General features: G+C 47.9%; 1 protein-coding gene across 4 annotated transcripts in view; it reads right to left on the reverse strand.

Annotated features, from left to right (window-relative positions):
- The window catches only part of LOC104059949 (discoidin domain-containing receptor 2), a 63,840-nt gene that overhangs the window by 22,192 nt on the left and 22,045 nt on the right, over positions 1 to 19,603 (reverse strand). For all 4 annotated transcript variants that reach the window (XM_054083978.1, XM_054083976.1, XM_054083975.1 and 1 more), the window contains exons 2-6: positions 10,584 to 10,721; positions 7,336 to 7,438; positions 4,922 to 5,150; positions 570 to 717; positions 265 to 370 (exon numbers count right to left, since the gene is read on the reverse strand). In XM_054083978.1, coding sequence (XP_053939953.1) covers positions 265 to 370; positions 570 to 717; positions 4,922 to 5,150; positions 7,336 to 7,438; positions 10,584 to 10,647 — 650 coding nt within the window. In that variant the 5' untranslated portion in view covers positions 10,648 to 10,721. The remainder of the gene's footprint in view (positions 1 to 264; positions 371 to 569; positions 718 to 4,921; positions 5,151 to 7,335; positions 7,439 to 10,583; positions 10,722 to 19,603) is intronic.

Here is a 19,603-nt window from a genome sequence, read left to right on the forward strand (position 1 = left end):
TTCTTTCCTGCCAGCCTTTGTCAGCTGGGGGAAATGAATCTGATGCCTCCTGAGCCCATGCCCTCTCCTCTACCAGAGCAACTAACAATATGTCAAAGTGCCTGGAACAACAAAGCCACAGTGCTTTGGAGAAGTAGCAGGATAACTTGCAGCTCTGAAGGTCTCAAAGCAGTGTTTGGGATACAAGGTGCTAGTGACAGGGTGAGTAGGAAAGGAGAGAGAACTTGCACAGTGACCGAGAGAGAACAGGATGACTTCTCCCACCTGCGCTCCTGGTAGCCATCATAGGTCGAGTCATTCAGATAAACGATGGGGAAGCCAGGAGCCGCTATTGTCCCTCCTTCAGGGATGCTATAGGATGCCAAACCATCTAAAAAAAGAAGGCCATATACCTCAGATATACAGCAGCAGCAGCCTTCCATCATCTCTGTCCACATTATCCTTTTATTAATGATGTGGACCAACATAAGCAGTTCCAGGGGCCTGGGATTCTTTCTGCATGGGGCGAGTCCCAGGTAGTGTTGTGCAAGGACTACTTTCCAGTGACAGGCATGGAAATTGCTACTTACCATACCAGACACAGCCGTAGAGCTCCACCCTCATACAGACAGTCGTGGGCACCTCTGTCACAGGAATGACCCGGACAAAACGTGCAATGATGGGAGGTCGAAGATCTTTCAAGACCACATCATAAGTATCAATGTTGCCCTTGATCACCTGGAGAAGAGAGATCCTTACCAGCGACGACTCCTTTTTGTGCTGTTTAGTTGTACATTAGCGTACTTGTATCCTGCTATTTGAGGCTGAGGAGCTCTCCCGTGCAGCATCTGCAGAGGATTAGCTGCTGCTGCTCTCCTCCTACCAGCTACATGGCTTACAGAGTGAAGGGTGCTGCCATTTCCCCTCCTGTCCACTGCAGACCCACACCAGGCAGTATTCCGAGGGAGAGGAGACAGGCAGGATGGGAGGGTACATGGGGACTATATGTTGCAGAAAGCTCCAATTACTGAGCCCCTTCTTTCTTCAAGTGAGTATTGTGTCCAGTTCTGGAATCCTTAAGGATGTGGAGTTGTTGGAACAGGTCCGGAGGAGGCTACAAAGATGATCAGAGGGCTGGAGCACCTCACATACAAGGACAGGTTGAGAGATATGGGCTCGTTCAGCCTAGAGAAGGCTCCCAGGAGATCTTATAGTGACCTTTCAGTACCTGAAGGGGCTACAAGAAAGCTGGGGAGGGACTGTTACAAAGGCTTGTAGTGATAGGATGAGGGCCAATGGGCATAAACTGGTGAGGGGCAGATTTAGACTAGATATAAGGAGAGATTTCTTCACGATGAGAGTGGTGAGGCACTGGAACAGGTTGCCCAGGGAAGCTGTGGCTGCCCCATCCCTGGAGGTGTTCAAGGCCAGGTTGGATGGGCCTTGGGCAGCCTGATCCAGTGGAAAGTGTCCCTGCCTATGGCAGGGGGTTGGAACTAGCTGATCTTTAAGGTCCCTTCCAACCCAAACTATTTTATGATTCTATGATTCCCTACTTTAACAGCAGGTAACAGAGCATTTGCCCTCATCACTAGTTACCTAACAGATGGTTCTGATGTTCTTTTTCTACAAGCCAACAACATTCCAGAGGTGCTGCAGTGTTTGAGGTATGAAGGTGCAAGCAGCTACATGGCCAATGCTGGAACTGAGGCGTTCAGCATTGCCACAGTCACCCCATCCTGCTGAGAGGCAGTCTGATACGGCAGGGACATCGGATTCCCCTACCCTGCAATTCCACTACCGCTTTGGGAACAAGCTTCTATTTATTTTGACAATCCATGTGTGGAAACAGCTGAAGTTGTCAATCCCCAGCAGGGGACACGAAGTGCCCAAGAGATTTTTTTTTTTTGAAAGGATATGGACTTATGGAAACAAAATAAGAACATTTTTGATAGAAAAAGTCTGAATTACAAGTGCAAGGGCTCCTGCTCAAAGGTACTGTTGGTGAGAAGGATGAATTGGATCCAGGCTGAGGTTACTCAAAAAAACACATGGGTTGCAATTGTTGATGTACAGACAATGAGGCCAATAAGGGAGCAGAAAGTTGGCTTCAAGAGGAAGCAGCAGGGAAGATCTCCAGGGAGTAAGTGTGGCTGGAGAGTCCATTGAGAAGCAAAGGACCTTATTGTACCATAAAAGAAAGCCACTCAGAAGATTGCATTGCCCTGGAAAGCAGCAAACACATCTGATAGCCCACTCAAGTGCACCAGGATAGCTGTGGAATAGACGGTCCTGTGTCTGTCTGGACAGGCCTGTAAAGGTGCACAGTCCCAGGAGGTGACCAAAGACAGCAGAAGGAAAGCCAAAAAGTAGGCTCACTTCCTCATCCTCTTTGGCTTTCAATCTGCAGCCTCCTGATCTCTCTTTTCCTAGGAGAAACACCCATGACTTCTTCCAGTGAAGCAGAGACACACAGGTAATCCTTGTCTTCAGGAACCAGGCGATAGCAATTAACTCTCTCAGCTGTCAGATGGCCTAAGACAGGAGAGCTGGAAGCCACCTCGGCTGGCTCCACAAGACCTTGCTGATAGAGATAAAACCAAGAGAAGACAGCATACAGCAGAACATCCCAGACCATCACAGAAGTCAGACAGATCCTCTGGAGCTGCCCATTTTTCAGGGAATCTCTGAGTTGGCAGATACACTAAGCCAAGAAGTCCTACGTGGACACAGTGCTGGAGAGAGGAAGAAAGCCTCAGTCATCCACCTCAGAAGAGGGTAACTTTGCACCAGCTCTGCATGGGAGAGCTTACACTTCCGCCTGTCCTGTACCTTCCAAGAGAAGCAAATGAGAAGATGCACTTTGCGTAGCACCTCCACAAGGTGGTGTTGATGCTGTTGAGCTCTGTTTCCCAGGGCCAAAAACCCCAAAGCGAATCAGCTGTCTGTGGAACAAACCAGCTTCCAGTCCTGGCCACGACTGAGGGCAGTGTTCCCAACATGAAGAATGAAGCGGTGCTACTGGCAAATAACTGTGGGTGGCTGATGAGGGACCAGGACTCAACAGCGCTGCACCATCCTTAGCTGGTGTCAGAGCCAAGGGGACCACAACATGACCCACTGCCTTTCCAGAACAAATTAGAGCTGGAGGTGACTTTCTTAGTGAGGAGCAGCAGCTGCTACCAGTCTGATGATCAAACACCTTGTGAGATCTGAAACATATCCGCACAGTGAAGGAGTTTGTTGTTTTGCAGGGGATTGTTTAATTGAAACCATGCGTATGATGTCCATGGACAGAGACGTGCCAAGATGGACTCAAGCAGTTACTCTCTGAATGAAGTCATTGGGCATCTATCAACTGCAGGGCTGGAAGAGGCCTTCCTAATGCACACAAATGAGTAGATTAGGATCTTGCACCTTCACTTGCACCTCACTCCAAGGCTGGAATGATTTCACAGGACATTTTCACCAAATTATTTGGCCAGACAGCAGCAATTCTGAAATGTGGGTTCACTAACGGAATACGCCCTTACTGATAACACATTTGGAAAAGCATGTTTTGTGGGAAGTCATTTTTCAGAGGGTCTGAAATGGCAGGAATTGGACTCCCACATTGTGTACGTTATGTCCATAACAGCAGGAGCAGAGGAGCAGAGGCATCTTCTCCACAGATACCAGGAGGGAAAGCTTTTTGATCTCATCTGATGGGGAACAAGTACACACACTGACAGGATAGATGTAGGCTTCCACATTTATGGAATAGAATAGAGGATGGTACAAATCCTAGCATCATACCCAGGTGAATACATGCTCATTCTCTTATTATGGTCCAAGAGGGAGATCCTGCAAAAACTGACCCATCCTAAATCTTAACATCTGAAACAAACCCAGTTCCAAAGGCCCAAGAGCACTGCTCTGCACAGGATCAGGGTGGGACACCAGAAGCATTGAGCTGCTTGTGGACAGCATGACCTACTGCATTCTGATAGAACTGGGCATGTGGACTTCACCTAAGAAAGAACTGACAAGAACAGTTAGCCCCGCGGAGTTCCAACTTCCACTCCTCACCTGCAAACACAGCATTTGCAGCACACATGATGCGAGGGATGGACAAGATAACAGTAACAGCCAAATAGCTGATCGAAGGTCAGAGTGAGCAAATAATTCATTAGCAAGCTGGAAGCTATTACTTGACACTGCAATACCAACCCCACTGCAACTTCCAAAGCACCCTCAGAACTAGAAAACATCACACCCAGCACCTTGTCTAGTCTGGCTTAGGGCTTCTGACTCCCCGAGCCAGCCAGAGCTCTGACCGAGCTCTGACCTGATCAGGTCAGACAAGCTGCTGATAAAAGAAGGGGATTCCTTCCCAGGGGATGTTTAATAAAGACTTATGAGCATGACCAGAGCACAGAGCTGTGTACCCAAATCTGGAGACAGCAGCAGACAACTGTGGTGACTGGGGAAGCCTCTCTGAGCATGTGCGCTCAGCACATTTCCTACCCTCTATATTCCTTCCTTCTCAGTGCACTCAGCATTAAAAACCTCTATCAGACATCCAGAAATTCATCTCCATACTCTGCCACCCACTCCCTTTTCTGTTTAATCATAAAGCAGGCATCTGCTTTGTGGCTTCCAAATTATAAGCAAGTGTCTGGCTGGAAGCGGTACATTCACACAATGTTTTGAACATGGATAGAAAGGTATTGAAGAGCCACAGTTTTCATAGCAATGGCTTGGATTTGGGAGATCAGGTCAGGGGATTAACACTCCAATATCACAGCCAACACAGGACTAAGGCAGAGGATGCAGAATGCCAGACTGAGAAGAGTCAGGACAAAGTACGATGCACTGGGCAGTATGTAGAGGATGTGCCTTCTACAGTCTAGTTCTGATTCAACTTCTGCATGCTCCACATTTCAGTTCCTACATCACCCACCTTCTTGCCCTGACGGTCTTTCCAGGAGATCCAGCGCTCTCCATTGCGGCTATAGTCAATTCGGTATGCAGGGGCAAATTCTTTGCCTGTGGCACGGGCATGCCGTCCCTGAGTCCCAATCAAGGTGATGAAAAAGAGTTTGTGCAGGTCGATTTGGAGAAACTGGACATCTTCAGGTTGCAAAAAGCCAGCCGGGCACCAGGCTCCATCCCCCTCCTCTCTTTGTAACCTGAGTGGAAAACCACACATTACAAAAATGTCACTTCCAAGGATCCAGCCTTCCTAGTAACTGAGGAAACACCTAGAAGCTTTGAGAACTGAGAGAAACCAAATCAGCAAGTGAGATCTGACAGCTGGCTACCAAGTACTTCTCCCCTTTGGAGTGACAGTCGACTGAGACTTAGTCCTGTAGCCAGTTTTGCCCTGTTCAGCACAACTCCCTCAGTTTCCGATATCTTTCATTAACTGTTAGAAGTCACTTCTTTCCCAGACACATTCAACGTTTATTGGAAACAACTCTGCTACTCCATAGATGAGGGCATGCTGCGTGGTTTTTAGCATTTTGCTGGTAAACTCACTTCTCAACCCCATACAGTAAGGCCTGAACCTCTGCTTTAACGCCTCCTACAAGCACAGAGGAGCTATCTTAAAAATGCATCTAAGAAAGAAAAGCTCTGCCCATCTACAAATTATTCGGGGTCATCTCGACACATCTTTCACCCTTCCTTCATTTGTCAGGGCTGCTCGTGCAGGACACTGCTAAGTGTATGATGTGAAGGTGTCTGCTTCAAAGCTGAGCGTTGTGGCACCACTGCCAAGATCACAGCTTTTATCCTTGGAGATGGCACGCGGAGCAGAGTGCTGCAGCCATCAGCAGGTGGAGCCACTAGAGGAAACGCTGCTTTACCTGGGCTCCTGCACGGTCAGCTGGGCAAGGGACAGGGTGGGGAAAGCTTTAAAGATGAAAAATTGATCCAGTCACAAAATATAGGCTTTTTAGCTACAGGTATTTCTCAGCAAACAGCAAGCCCTTGAAGTGCCTTTGTTTTCAGACAGCTGTCCCATCTCTAACTGATGGGATCCGTGAGTGCATTAAAGCAGCAACCAGAAGACACTGAAGATGAAGGCAGAGGCTAGAGAATTTTTGTCTCCGTTTGGTCAGCTGTTCATGCAAGACTTCTTTACAGCAAAGTGGCAAGTAAAAAGTTACGAGACGGGCAGGAAGGGTGACCAGACTGACAGAGACAGACATGTGCACAGGACAACTATGACCTCTAACGCAATGAAGTCAGCTAGAAGGGGCTTCACATCTTCACCCTGCGGACACCTAGCTGCCCTGGCAAAGAGATGATGATCACAGATGGTAAGTAACGCCTGAAGGATTTCCAGAGCTGGAAATAAGCCATATGTCGGAGAACAAAATAAGTCTCCCAGCTTTCAGGCCCACAGGCTTGTTCAAACTCCATTAAAACACACGTCACTCATCATATCTGCTCTACCACAAACTAAGAAATAATAATCAAGCACTAGGAGAATTCGATGACTTTGGGACTGCCCAAATCCATCATAAAAATGTAAGTATCATAGTTAACCTGCAATTCATATCTGACTTGCACGGAAATTGTAAGAATGTTTGATATCATCATTATCAATAATTCTAAGGTAACTTACATTTAGCAGTATTTTGCCAATCACTGGTTAGCAGCATTAAGAGAAATGAAATGACAAAAAATGAAAAAACCAAGCATATAAGAAAAACTGCTGCACTGCTTAACACGGAAAGAAAATCCTTTAGCTGCTTTTGATGGTTGCTTAACTGCAGTTTCCAGTTTTTTTAAAGTGGATACAGCCCATTTCCTCAATCGGATGCTGCTGAAAAATTCATCCTCATAAACTGTTTCCTATGATTTATTTTAAAGAGCTGTAGGAGAATCCCAGGGGCACTGTCCCTGACTGCCCTGTACATCATAAATCCATCAGAGATCTATTCACAGAACTATAGGAAGACCGTGGTCAGAAGCAACCTCTGGGAGTCCCTGTTCCAGGCTCCTGCTCACAGCAAAGCTAACTCCAAAGCCACAGTGTGTTGCCCAAGGGCTTGTACAGCCACATCCTGAAAATCTCCGCACCCGGAGCCATCACCACGCCTCTGGGTGCCCGTCTGAGAGCTCCACCACTTTATTACCATGGGGATGGACCATTTTTTCTTAACATTGATTCAGAATTGCCTGGTTTACAGCTTGTGACTGTGACCACTGCCTCTCGGTCGTTCACTCTGCACTAACTAGATTTAGTATGGAAGCAGTGAACAAGCTGAGCAAACTTAAGGTTGCCTTAAGAGTGAGGGATCTTGTTTCTTAATCACATATTACAAGAAAAAAAGGATTTGATTTTTTGGCCCAAGATTAACCTACCTTGCGTACTGGGGTCCAGTAGAATCATACCACTGGCTGGAAGCAGTGATGTCTTCATCCCGTATCGTCCCTTCGTGCATACCCAGAGGGTAACGGCATATAGCTGAAAAGGGAAACAAAAGTGAAAAAAAAACTCAATACCAAATCTTTCTAAATCACCAGACAAGTTTAATTAAAAGGCTATTAACGCCTGGAGAATAAACATGGTAACGATAAAACAAAGAATGCAAATAAAGAGAATTAAATAAGTACCATAAACTGAAATAAGTAATGCAATACACTCAGAGTCTGTATCATCCAGCAGAGCCATGGTAAGGCACAAAATTTACACAAACATTTTAGAACACGAAAGCCAAAACCCTACTTGTGTTAATGACTGCATGGACCTATTTTGCAACAAAAAAATATTTATCAATAATGAAAGGAAGAATTTGTTAAAGACTCTTCTTCTGGAATAAAATGCATGTAAACAATTAATATTATTTTCATCAGTCCGGTAATGAGCGAGCCGGTAAACAGCTTCTGTTGCAGATGGACTGGTTAGAGCTTCCCTTGGAGCCCAAGCCCCTGACCACCCACACTGCCCCATCCTGGGCTGCTCCTTGCCTCCAGCCTCAAGCAGGGCAAACATTTCTCTACAGGCATGAGAAGACTCCCAAACTTGGTGCCTCCAGGGACTACAAACACAACTGGCTCGAGTCATGGAGCACTGCAAACTCAAAACACCAAAGGCAGATGTAGCTTACAAATTTGGGCTGGCCAAGCTCTCTCCTCTGGCACGAGTTATTAAACATGTCCTGGAATATTAGAGACGTTTCAGAAAACTCTGTCTTAATGTATTCATTAAGGCTCAGTATTTAAAACAGGCAAGCAAGATATTTTTGTCAGACTGACATCAAGAGCAGATTAAAAAGTAAGTTATATGGGATTGAATCATGAAACAATTAAAAGACAAAAGCATAGTCAGTGGCAGGCCCAGAAAAAAAGGAAATGGACTTCAGGCTTTATCCTCTGAGCTCTCAGTAGCGCCAGCTCCTCCCTTGTCTGCTGGGACACAGGCAAATTCCAGCACATGCTCCAGTCACTCCGGAGTGGCACGCGTGTTGCTTGGCATCGTCCCTGCCACGCTGCCTGCTGCTGTACCAGCAGCTCTGCCTGCCTTCCCTGTGCAGGGCACTGTGCTCCCCATTTCTGCATCTCAGGGCTGCTGCCCTCGTACCAAACCCGGATAAAGCTGCTCTCCAGGTTCAGAAGCTACAAAAGAAGACAGGGATACGATGTCCACCTTGTTGTAAGCACCATAGAGAATAAATATCTGCAAGGTGAATAACTCCCCCAACAGGCTTCAGTGGAGAAATGTTTGAAAACAGAGGTTGTTTCACAGAATCATAGATTGGTTTGAGTTGGAAGGGGCCTTAAAGATCATCTAATTTCAAACCCCTGCCATGGGCAGGGACACCTCCCACTGGATCAGGCTGCCGAACGCCCATCCAACCCGGCCTTGAACACCTCCAGGGATGGGGCAGCCACCACTTCTCTGTCCAACCTGTTCCAGTGCCTCTCCACCCTCATTGTAAAGAATTTCTTCCTTATGTCTAGTCTAAACCCACCCCTCTCCAATTTAAAGCCACTCCCCCTAGTCCTATCACTACAAGCCTTTGTAAAAAATCACTCCGCAGCTTTCTTGTAGCCCCTTCAGGTACTGGAAGGTTACTATAATGTCTCCTTGGAGCCTTCTCTTCTCCAGGTTTCCCCCTTCTTCCCTAGGGCTTGGCTGCCGCTGTTGTCAGGCACACCATCAATGAATGTGTGATATTCTCTATGTTCCTAAACAACCTCGTAAAGGAGATGGGTGGTGAGGTGACCATATTTGCTGATGATACTAGATGATTTAATACAGAAAAAAACCAAATTATGGGAACACATACAAAACAACCTAGAAAACACCGCACCACCACTGTCTGTCTCTGTGTGTGGCCGTTGCTCCCAACAAAACAAGCAGCACAAGGGTCTTGCCAAAATGCACATCCTCTCTAACAAAACCATTCTGTGGTTCTGTTTAGGTGCCACCAGTCCTCCTGCTCAGACAACCCTGGTCCTTTACTATCCAGGCAGAGTCACTCATCTGCCATGCAGACAGGACACAGAGGTTCAGGAAAATGTCATAGCTCACCTCTGTTAGAATCATAGAACCACCAGGCTGGAAAACACCTCCTGGATCATCAAGTCCAACCATTTCTATCTGCCACTAAACCATGTCCCTGAGCACCACGTAACTGATCCTCTAGCTATCATCTTCCCTTTTCGACTAGTTTTAACCATCAGAACCAGATGGTGACTCCAGTTGGAAGCTGGACACATGGGGGGCATACAGTGCAGGGCATGGCTGTGTGATGGGGAGCACGGGGGTGCTGAGTTCCCCAACCAGCTTCACTTCACTCCTGGCTGGCTGCAGCACACCCCAAACCTCTGCAGAGATCTACAGCCCAGAGCAGGGGCCGAGCCAGACCCAGCAGAGCAAACAAAGACCCTCAGGGTAGCGCTGCTCCCTCATCATACCTTCGGCCAAGCTGAAAAAGGGTTAGAGTCATTTATTGTGCAGCCTCCAGCTCAAATCACCTCATTACTTGTGGTTTTGCAATACGTCGCAGACCACTACCTTCTCACCTCTGTCATGATCATAACTTGCCAAATGCTGTAGGATAAAAGCCCCCCACAGGGACTCACAGGCTCACATCCCTATCTCCACTCTAGCTTTGTGCCAGGTAGGGTTTTATACCTTTCCTTCCACACCTCTCTCTCCAGAACCCTCGTTACTGGCTGGAGAGCTGCAGCTTATACTTTGTTAACTGGTAATTCACTTTCCAGAGAACCACAGTATCTCTGAGCCAATCTAGAGGCAGGTTTGTTCTGCAGGCCACATGGTCAAATTGATGAACAGGTGATAATCAGAGCTCAAAACAGGCCTGCTGAAAGCACAGACCCTCTCAGTAGGCAGAGAAAGGGGTTTATCCACATGCCTGAGTCCCCCTGGGACTGCCAGGAGAAGTGTTTCACCCCAGTACAGCTGTCAAGTCAGACTGGCCAACCCAGCCCAGAGGAGGACATTCAGCGATTACATTAGTGATTGCGCTCACACGCATTTGTTACATTTCTGTTTGTTCGTCATGCGAGGGCAAAGAAAGGCTAAGAACGAACATATGAAAGGCAGGAGATTAGAGTCCTCTCTCAGCCTGGCAGCTCCCTACCAGGGTTGACTTCGGTGCCAGACGGCTCGGGCAGCGAGGCCAGCAGTAGCATGCAGAAGATCATGGTAGCAATGTGAGGCGCTGCGCAGGGTCAGACGGGTGTGAGTCCTTCAACGACAGCAGCTGCCATCTACATTTCTGAAAGACAAAGCAAAGAGAGAAGATGAGAGTCTTCCAAAGACATGATTTCTCCATGCTGCAGACTTGCTAGATCGTCATTGCTCCATGATGGGCTGGAAATCTTCCATGCCTCAGCTCTTGTCCAACCACTTCATGAGAGGTTTGGTGAAGGACTAATGACTGCCTGACTACTTGTACCATCTCAAAAGCTATGAATGTAATCCTGCTCTTCGGAGCTCAGCTGACACGACTGCTGTGCAAACACATTCTCTTAACTGCTCTTAAACAAGCCCAGTGCCAAGTCCCCTCTCCCCCGTTGATTCTTTACCTTCTTTATTACACTAACAAGTACTAAAGCTGCATCTGATGGCCCAACCAGAGCTTATCCACCCAACCCTCGCCTCTGTCTGTTCTTACTGTCTACTCCAAGTGGGCACTCTGGAACTTGTCACACAAGCGTAAAATAAATGCCTAAAACAGGGAGAAAATAATCTCTCCCTGCATGTCCCCATTGCTGCCAGAAAAGCATGTGCGCTCTCACACGCGAGCACACTTAATTTCCTGTTTGGAAACAAGGCAAACAGCAAAAAGCTTAAACGCTGGCAATTTCAGTGGAAAGCCATGATAACACCTAAAGGAATACAGGGTCATATCAGCAACGGTATGTGAATTCTTTGTGTCTACATTCCCTACAGACACCTCTGGAGGCTCCCATCCTGGAAGATGGCTTTATGGAATGGAGGTTAGAGGCTCTGCCTCATACTGAAATGTCAGGCAAAAAGAAACCAGAACAAATCAATAAAAGAAAAGTTGCCAGGGCCAGAGGGTGTTTGCTCAAGAATCCTCGGAGTGGTAGTAAAAAGACAAACTTGAATGCTAGGATTTGTTAGTAAAGGAAGAGAGGATAAAGAGGGACCATCTCCACGCCAGTGCATACACACATAGAAGAATAACAGAGCATCAAATGCCATTGGCTCAGAGATTTGCAACAAAACGCTGTAGTTTTTCCACCCAACATAATTAAACTTTACAAATCCCAGCTGTGAGTTGCCGTGGATACCAAAACAATTGCATATATTCACAACAGAAAGATATACCACGGCTTCTTAAATCCAAAGGTAAAATTTTTGGCTCAGGAAACCCCCTTGCAGCAGATTGCTCGACACCCAGAAGCTAAATCAGGGTTAGAATCACTGAGGCTTGCCCTGTTTTTATTCTCTTTCCTAAGGATTTGCTACTGGCAATTGTCCTTGCTGGATTCCATCAGAAAAGATGGCTCTGAGCCTGAAAAACAACTAAGGGCTTTCTTGGGAAGAGAGCCAAATGCTCATGCAGGAGGGGAAACTAATGATGGGTGGATGCTGCCCAGCGGTGCTGTGCCCAGCCATGCGACAACATGAGCACACCCAAAAAAGACCTCAAAATTGCCAGGACTGCTCCTGCTTCAGCCACCTCCTGCGCTGTGTGAGTGCCCTGGCCAAAGCTGGGAGCAGGGTGACCACAAAGCTCTGATTTTGTGGCACCTTGGGTGGCAAGTGTGTAAAACCAAAGCAACAGAGAGAAAATGCAGCCTGTATCTCAGCAGGAGGGTCTGGCCATAGGAAAAGAGGTTTTGGCCAAGAACTCTCAAGCTGTGTGTGCATCCAAGGTTGTCTTTCTCCCTGAAACAGATGGGGGTGACCTCTGATGCAAACCCACCAGCTCTCAGCATTCCATGACAAGCACCATGGAGCAGAAACTTCACGTAGCCACGTGGAAGGTGATTTTGTAAAGACATTTCTGCAGCAGAGTTTGCAGACAGACCTGGTGGATGTTAATCCATGCAGGTGATTTTTGCCCCATAGGCTCCCAAAGGGAAGTGTAGAGAGTTCAGCCCCCGAGCAGACTGTCCTACAGGACACAAGAATGGAAGGCACGGTGAATGTTAGAGGCTTTAACTTGAACCATGTTTCTGGAATAGGCGATGGGAACATAGCAGAGCACTGTTTAGGGGTGATATTGTGTTAATGCAGCCTGCGCTAGAGAAGATCCTTCTGCTGGATCACCATGCTGGATCAGCCACTGAACAGAGCTCCAAGTTGCTGAGGAGAGCCTGGCAGGAGAACTGCAGCACAGAGATATCTCCCAGGTGACTTCTCAGCTGCAGGTTTCAAAGCTGCCAGATGTACCAGAGCCCTCAGATGGCAGACGTACATTCCACACCCTCAACACTCCCTCCAGAGCCCAGAAACAGAACCTGGCAAACAGGCACCTGGAAAGATGCAAGTGAGTACCCACCAAAGCACCCTGGGACCTCCCCTCTGCAACACTGCCAGGGCTAAGGGAAAGGGTGACCAGACAGCACTGAAATAACTGTATAGAGCCAGGTGAGGACCCGAGCCTGCTGCTAGAGCAAAAAGGAAATGAGAGCAAACCCAGACATCACCAGAGGGAGCTTAGCGCAGCCTCCCAGGACTGAAAGGGGCTCCAGAAAAGCTGAGGAGGGAGTCTTGATCAGGGAGTGCAGGAATAGGATGAGGGGGAACAGTTTTAAGCTGAGAGAGCAGAGATTGAGATGAGATCTTGGGAAGAAATGTTTTCCTGTGAGGGTGGAGAGGCCCTGGCCCAGGTTGCCCAGAGCAGTGGTGGTTGCCCCATCCCTGGAGGAGTTCAAGGCCACGTTGGATGGGGCTTGGAGCAACCGGATCCAGTGGGATCCCCAAGGCAGGGGGTGGGACTGGATGGGCTTTGAAGTCCCTTCCAGCCCAAACCATTCTGTGATTCTATGATCACTGTAAGCATTCAGATGACTCAGCTTCCCATTTGGTCCAAACTGTGTGTTTGGGAGTCCCAGGAGAGGAGCTGCACACAGGGAGCAAACAGTGTTATTTCTCATCTTCCAGTGCCCTACAGCAGCCACTGTTCTCTTCAGCAAGGACACCAAGAGTGTTTTTTTACTCCCACCCCATCATTTGGAGGAGCCTCAGCTCCACTCAGGCACTTGGGCTGCCGGAAATCCCTGTTTGAAGAACTGATGTTGATTTCTGCTGAGTCTAAATCTCAGTGAGTAGTAGATTGGATTCCCAAATTTGCACACTTCCAAGTGCTAGAACCACTGGAACAGACTACTAAATACAAAGCTCTGTACAAACTGCTTGGAAATCATCTTCCTAATGATGTCTTCCTGGGTAGACGACTCGATGCTTCTCTCTGTAGCTCTCTGAGCTGCACCAAGTCTGTACTTATGACTTTCTTCCTGACCTGCCCACACACACACTGAAAGTGCCAAAACTACAGCACAAGCCCAAAAGCAGCAAAAACAGGATTAGCAACATCCTCACAGAGACAAGAAAGTGTTAAACTCTGTTCTCAGGACTGAATGGATCAAGTTGCTAATTGCTAACAGCTGGCTGCAGGGGAATCAAATCCTGTTACAATCACTGTGAGAGCAAAAAAAAAAAATAATAAAAAAATCTACTTGCTGAAAAACACACTAAGAAATGCAAAAGAGGGCAGTTTTTCCCACCATACCCAGCCGATACCAACTCTGAAAAGCCAATCCATATTGCTGTGACCCAGCGTTGCCCTCAGGCAGCTTGCAAGCAAAGCACTGGGCACCATGGGCACAGGAGGGAGCTATTCTTTAGTGATGTGCATGAAGAAGGTGGGACTTGGAGCTCCTCCAGGTACTGTTCTCCCTCCAGAGATCCATTACGGAGGTCTGGCATGTTTGCAAGTCTCTCTAGATCCCAGCTGAAACAGGCATTTGTTTTAACCGGTTCCTTTGCAGATCATTACCTCCGAGTGGGACCTTTGGGTTTGCTGCAGGAATCCCATTACCAATGCCCAGCACGGAGCCAAGAAACTCCATGGTCATGATCAAGCCTCATAGCTGTACCTATGATGCACACTGTATGTATTAAAAGAGGATCTATCCTAAATCAAAGTATCCTCAGAAGGGGTTCAAGCACAGTCAGGACTGGACGGTATCTCCTGGCATTCCTAGAGGAATTCAAGGAGGAAACAGCAAAGCTACTAATCTGAAGTCGGAAGAAACAGAGGCTGGAAAGTGTGATCACCATTTTTCTGGCTCCAGAATGATGGTGGAACGCTTCTCACTGCCTCAGAATTCATCCGAGATACCCCAAGCCCTGCAGGCTTCCTCTGGAGCTCACACAGCCCACGCAGCGCCAGTTCAGACTGAACAGAACTCACTAATGAGAGCTCTTAGAAGAAAGGATTCTGTTCACTTCCTAAAAAGTTTTGCTCACTTTACAATTCAAACTTTTCTTGCTGCTGGTATCAGTTTTGTTTGAGAGGGATTTTAAGCCCCTGTCACCTCCCCCCTGTACATTTTATTTACCATTAACAAAGATTCCGCCTCCGTAACTCAGCAACCATCACACAAAGAGTGTGTAGGGACAACAATCTCAAGAAAAGGCGATATCGCCTAATGAAACCAACTGCTGTAGGCTGGCAAATGCAGAGCAGGGCTGCTCGCTTGAAAAGACAGCCACCCACTCCGGCAGAGCCACCAGAGATTGAACGGACAGGACTGGTACCAGGACAGCCACGCCACATGGGCAGGAGCCCTGCAAGAAGGTAGCAACAAGTGTTTCCTTAGGTGAGATCGGAGCATGGTCTCTGTGGCCATCCCCAAGTTCAGTCAATCCAGTAGCATGAGGACAGGTTGCTGCACAACACGAATGGCACCTGGACAAACCAAGTGCAAACACTGACCTCAAAAAATCAACACATTAGACAGTGAAAGGCCCAGCAAGATCCTGGCACAAAGTACAAAGCTGTTAACAGTTGTTCTTCCACATGGGCACCAGAGATAGCCAGAAAGAGCACAAAGCCATGGTGATGTTTAGAACATGATGAAGCCCATAGGGCAGGAACATTGGCACCACAAAGTGATGTCCAGAGCAGCAACAGTGCTGGACAGATAAAAGCAGCCAGATTTTAGGTGAAAGGGTTGGGTTAATCAAGATGCACAAGAGATGAGACACAGCAACAGAAGTGAGATAGGAAGGCTAAGAAAGGGACCACAACATGTGCGAGTGGCACATGGAGTGGGGACAGGGACACCACAAAGCTGGGTCTGAAGCGGTGGCAGAAGAATGGGAACATTAAGGTCTGGGTGTACATCACTGTCACCTTCTTGAAGGATGGGTGATAGAACTGCCCTGAGTGTGAGGAGGGTTTTGAGCCTCATTTTCCAGGGTGTAGCCAAACATCTAATGAAGCTACTATGAAAAAGTGACATCCCAATCTTGCTAGACTTTAGAAGAAAACCAGCACTCCAGTCACTCCTGACATAGCCATTTAACAGTGGGCGAAGGTTCAGCCCACGGACCCAAGCATGAAGAAGCGCCCCACCGACAGCTGGGAGAGAGGCATGGGTGCTTCTACAAAGGAGCCCTCCAGCATTTCCCCCTTGCCTATCAGCCAGTGCCACGAGGTAGGATGTACTCTGTTTGTGCAACTGCACACAGCACTTCTGTCACAAACCCACTTTGGGATAAATGAACAAATGTCACTAAACCCATCAAAGTAACCAAAATTAGAAAGCATTAGAAAGACAAAAGCAAAAGATAAGGAAACACAATTCATTGTACTAACAAAGGGTGCTTCTTAGCTCAGCTAATCTCAAACCACAGTTACCCTTCCCTACTGACCCTAGGGCAAGGGTTCTTTTTGCTCATCTCAGCCAAAGAACCTGGAGGTCCTCCTCATGACACTTTTAGACCTGCCAGGCACATCATGACCCAACACAGGACATGAACACACGCTGTCTCCCAGGAGCCCCACACCTCATCCCAGCAGTGAGGCACAGGGGGCCTTGTGCACTCCAGCAAGCTCTCCAAAACACAAGTCCCCTCAACTGAGGAGCAGCCACCAGGCTCCGATACTGCTGTTCCTGCATGACACGACGCAGGGAGGGCAGAAGCAGCAGGAGAACAGATGTGCACAAACAAAAAGCTCAGATTGTCTCATTTCTCCTTGCCCAAGCAGCAGTGATCCTTGTCCCTTAGCAGAGCTTCCCTCCCACACAGAATGGACACCAGAGCATGCCTGGCACGCTGACATTTTCACTCTATTCCTTACTCCAGCATCTCTCTCCAGCTGGGTTTTTTGTTTTGAGGAAGCTGCTTCTTTTTTTTGAACTATCCTTAAAGCATATTGACTCCAAGTTAGCAACAGCCCTCTCAAGACCTACAATCTTCCACTGCAAGAGTCTCGCATAGCAACCATATATATGACATGTTAACCACACAGATGACAGATGGAGTATTAAGAGCACTCAATCTAAACCACCTTCCTCCCTCCTCGTTCTCAAGGGGCTCCCCCATAACCTTTTACTTAACTGTACTCAAACTTGCATTCAGAAGGAGATCAGGTTACCGAGTCACACAATTATTTGGGCTGGAGGAGATCCTCAGGAGAGCATCTAATCCCACCTCCTGCTCAAAGTGGGGTTAGCACCAATTTCAGAGCAGCCTGCGCAGGACTTTGCCCAGCTGGGTCTTAAAAACCTCCAAAAATGGAGGGTCCCCCACCCTCTTCCACTGCTTGACTGTCCGCAAAGGGAAATCTTCTCCCCTCCTTACGCCAAAGCAGAGCCTCCTGTTATTTCAGTCAATGATCACTGTCAGCCCTCCTGCCACATATCCCAGTAAAGAGCTTGTCTCCTTCCTTGATAATCTGTTCTCGTGTATCCCAAAGCCTTCTCTTGCCCTGACTGAACTACCCTGGCTCCCTCAACCTCCTCTGTGAAGCCAAAATTCAGTATTACGGTACTTATTCTTTCCTCCCAAGTCACCACTCATGAGACTGAGGCTCTGTCCAGGTAGTGGGGATGCTTCAGGTCAGATTGGGCTGTGACTCCCATCGGCCTCTTCATAGGCAAACCAGGGAATGACTGAGTTTGTCCCACACAGATGCTGGACTGTGGCTGGAGCACTACTCCACGGCCCTCTGTTTAGAGACTCTGTGGATCACATTCCTGCTAGTAACTATTTTGGTGAGATATCAGGTGACACTTTAAGTCAACTTATTCAACACAGGCTGATTAATGAAACAGAAACCGAGACACTGCCATTTTCACACAGCGAGAGGTCAAGGACTGGCTACATTAACTGCAAATAAAGACCAGGTACCTCCAAAACTGCTCAGGAGGCTGTTTCCCAGCTCAGAATCCACCGGCTACCAGCAGTGGCATGGCACCCTTGTAGAAGATGAAGAATATGCCAGCGATCAGACCCTGCCCAGGGCAAAGGGGACCTGCCTCAGCGACCCAACATGCTCCTGCTCCCAAAGCCAACCTCTCCTGCCTCCAGAGCAGCAGCAGCACTTGGTCAACAGCAGAGAACCTAGTCAGGATCCACTGGAAGGAGGGGATGTCATCAAGAGGGACTGGACAAGCTGCAGAAGTGAGTCTGTGTGAACCTCATGAGGTTCAACAAGACTGAGTGCAAGGGCCTGCACCGGGGGTTGGGGGAATCCACGGTTTTGTCACAAGATGGGGGATGAGGTGATGGAGAGCACCCTGTGGAGAAGGACTTGGGAGGAGCTGGTTGATGAGAATCTCAACAAAAGCTGGCAATGTGCACTCGCAGCCCAGAAGGCCAACCATGTCCTGGGCTGCATAAAAAGAAGCGTGGCCAGCAGAGTGAGGGAGGGGATTCTGCCCCTCAATTCCTCTCTTGGGAGACCTCATCCAGAGTATTGTGTCCAGTTCTGGAATCCTCAATATAAGAAGGAGATGGAGCAGTTGGAATGGGTCCAGAGGAGGCTACAAGGATGATCAGAGGGCTGGAGCACCTCCCACCCGAGGACAGGCTGAGAGAGTTGGGCGTGTTCAGCCTGGAGAAGAGAAGGCTCCCAGGAGACCTTATAGTGACCTTCCAGTACCTGAAGGAGCTACAAGAAAGCTGGAGAGGGGCTGTTTCCAAAGGCTTCTGGTGATAGGACGAGGGGCAATGGGTATAAACTGGAGAGGGGCAGATTTAGACTGGACATAAGGAGGAACTTCTTTACCATGAGAGTGGTGAGGCACAGGAACAGGTCACCTGGGGAAGTTGTCTGCCCCATCCCTGGAGGTGTTCCAGGCCAGGTTGGATGGGCTTTGGGCAGCCTGATCCAGTGGGAAGCGTCCCTGCCCATGGCAGGGGGGTCGGAACTAGATGATCTTTAAGGTCCCTACCTTAAAAATCATCTAGTTCCAATCCAAACTATTACTTTTGGCAACCGGTGCAGGAATCTCATTAAAAACCACAATCTGAAGACCTTTCAGACCTGATCTGCTTTCCATCAGAGCACACAGATCACTGAGCATGTTCTTTCTGTAACTTGACATCGACTCACTAAGGCACCAGCTTCAGCTTCCCCTGACCTCGCTCTGGACAGAGGTTCCTCTTGGCTGCCTGCTGGTTACCTGCTCCCACTCAATTCTAAAACACTGCCACAACATTTATGTTTTCCCAAACCTCTGGACATCCTTCAGTCTTCCTGGATTTATTACACACCAGCAGCCAGGATTCAGAAAGCTGCTTTGCCAATTTGCTTTAAACAAACAGGTCCCAATCTCGCTCAAATTTCAAAGACTTTAGCCTGCTATCTTGTGTTCCCCACCCTCCCTGGTTACCAGCAGAACAGAAGGTATTTAGACATACTCATAAAAGAGAGTACCTCATCCAGCTTCTCCTCAAACACAGTAAACATTTTACTTCTTGGTATTGTTATCAGCAATCAGTTGGGTTTTTAACCTTTCCCAACAATATAAACACTGCTGATAAAATTTATTTTGTTATACAGACATTACAGTATTTCTCACTGCCCTGAGATACATTTGCTGTGCTTTTCCAGTCATCTTTAGCTTTCCTTACTAATTACGTACGTTCCAGAATAGCTACTTT

The sequence above is a fragment of the Cuculus canorus genome, chromosome 19, assembly GCF_017976375.1.
Source record: "Cuculus canorus isolate bCucCan1 chromosome 19, bCucCan1.pri, whole genome shotgun sequence".
In the NCBI taxonomy this organism is placed as follows: domain Eukaryota; kingdom Metazoa; phylum Chordata; class Aves; order Cuculiformes; family Cuculidae; genus Cuculus; species Cuculus canorus.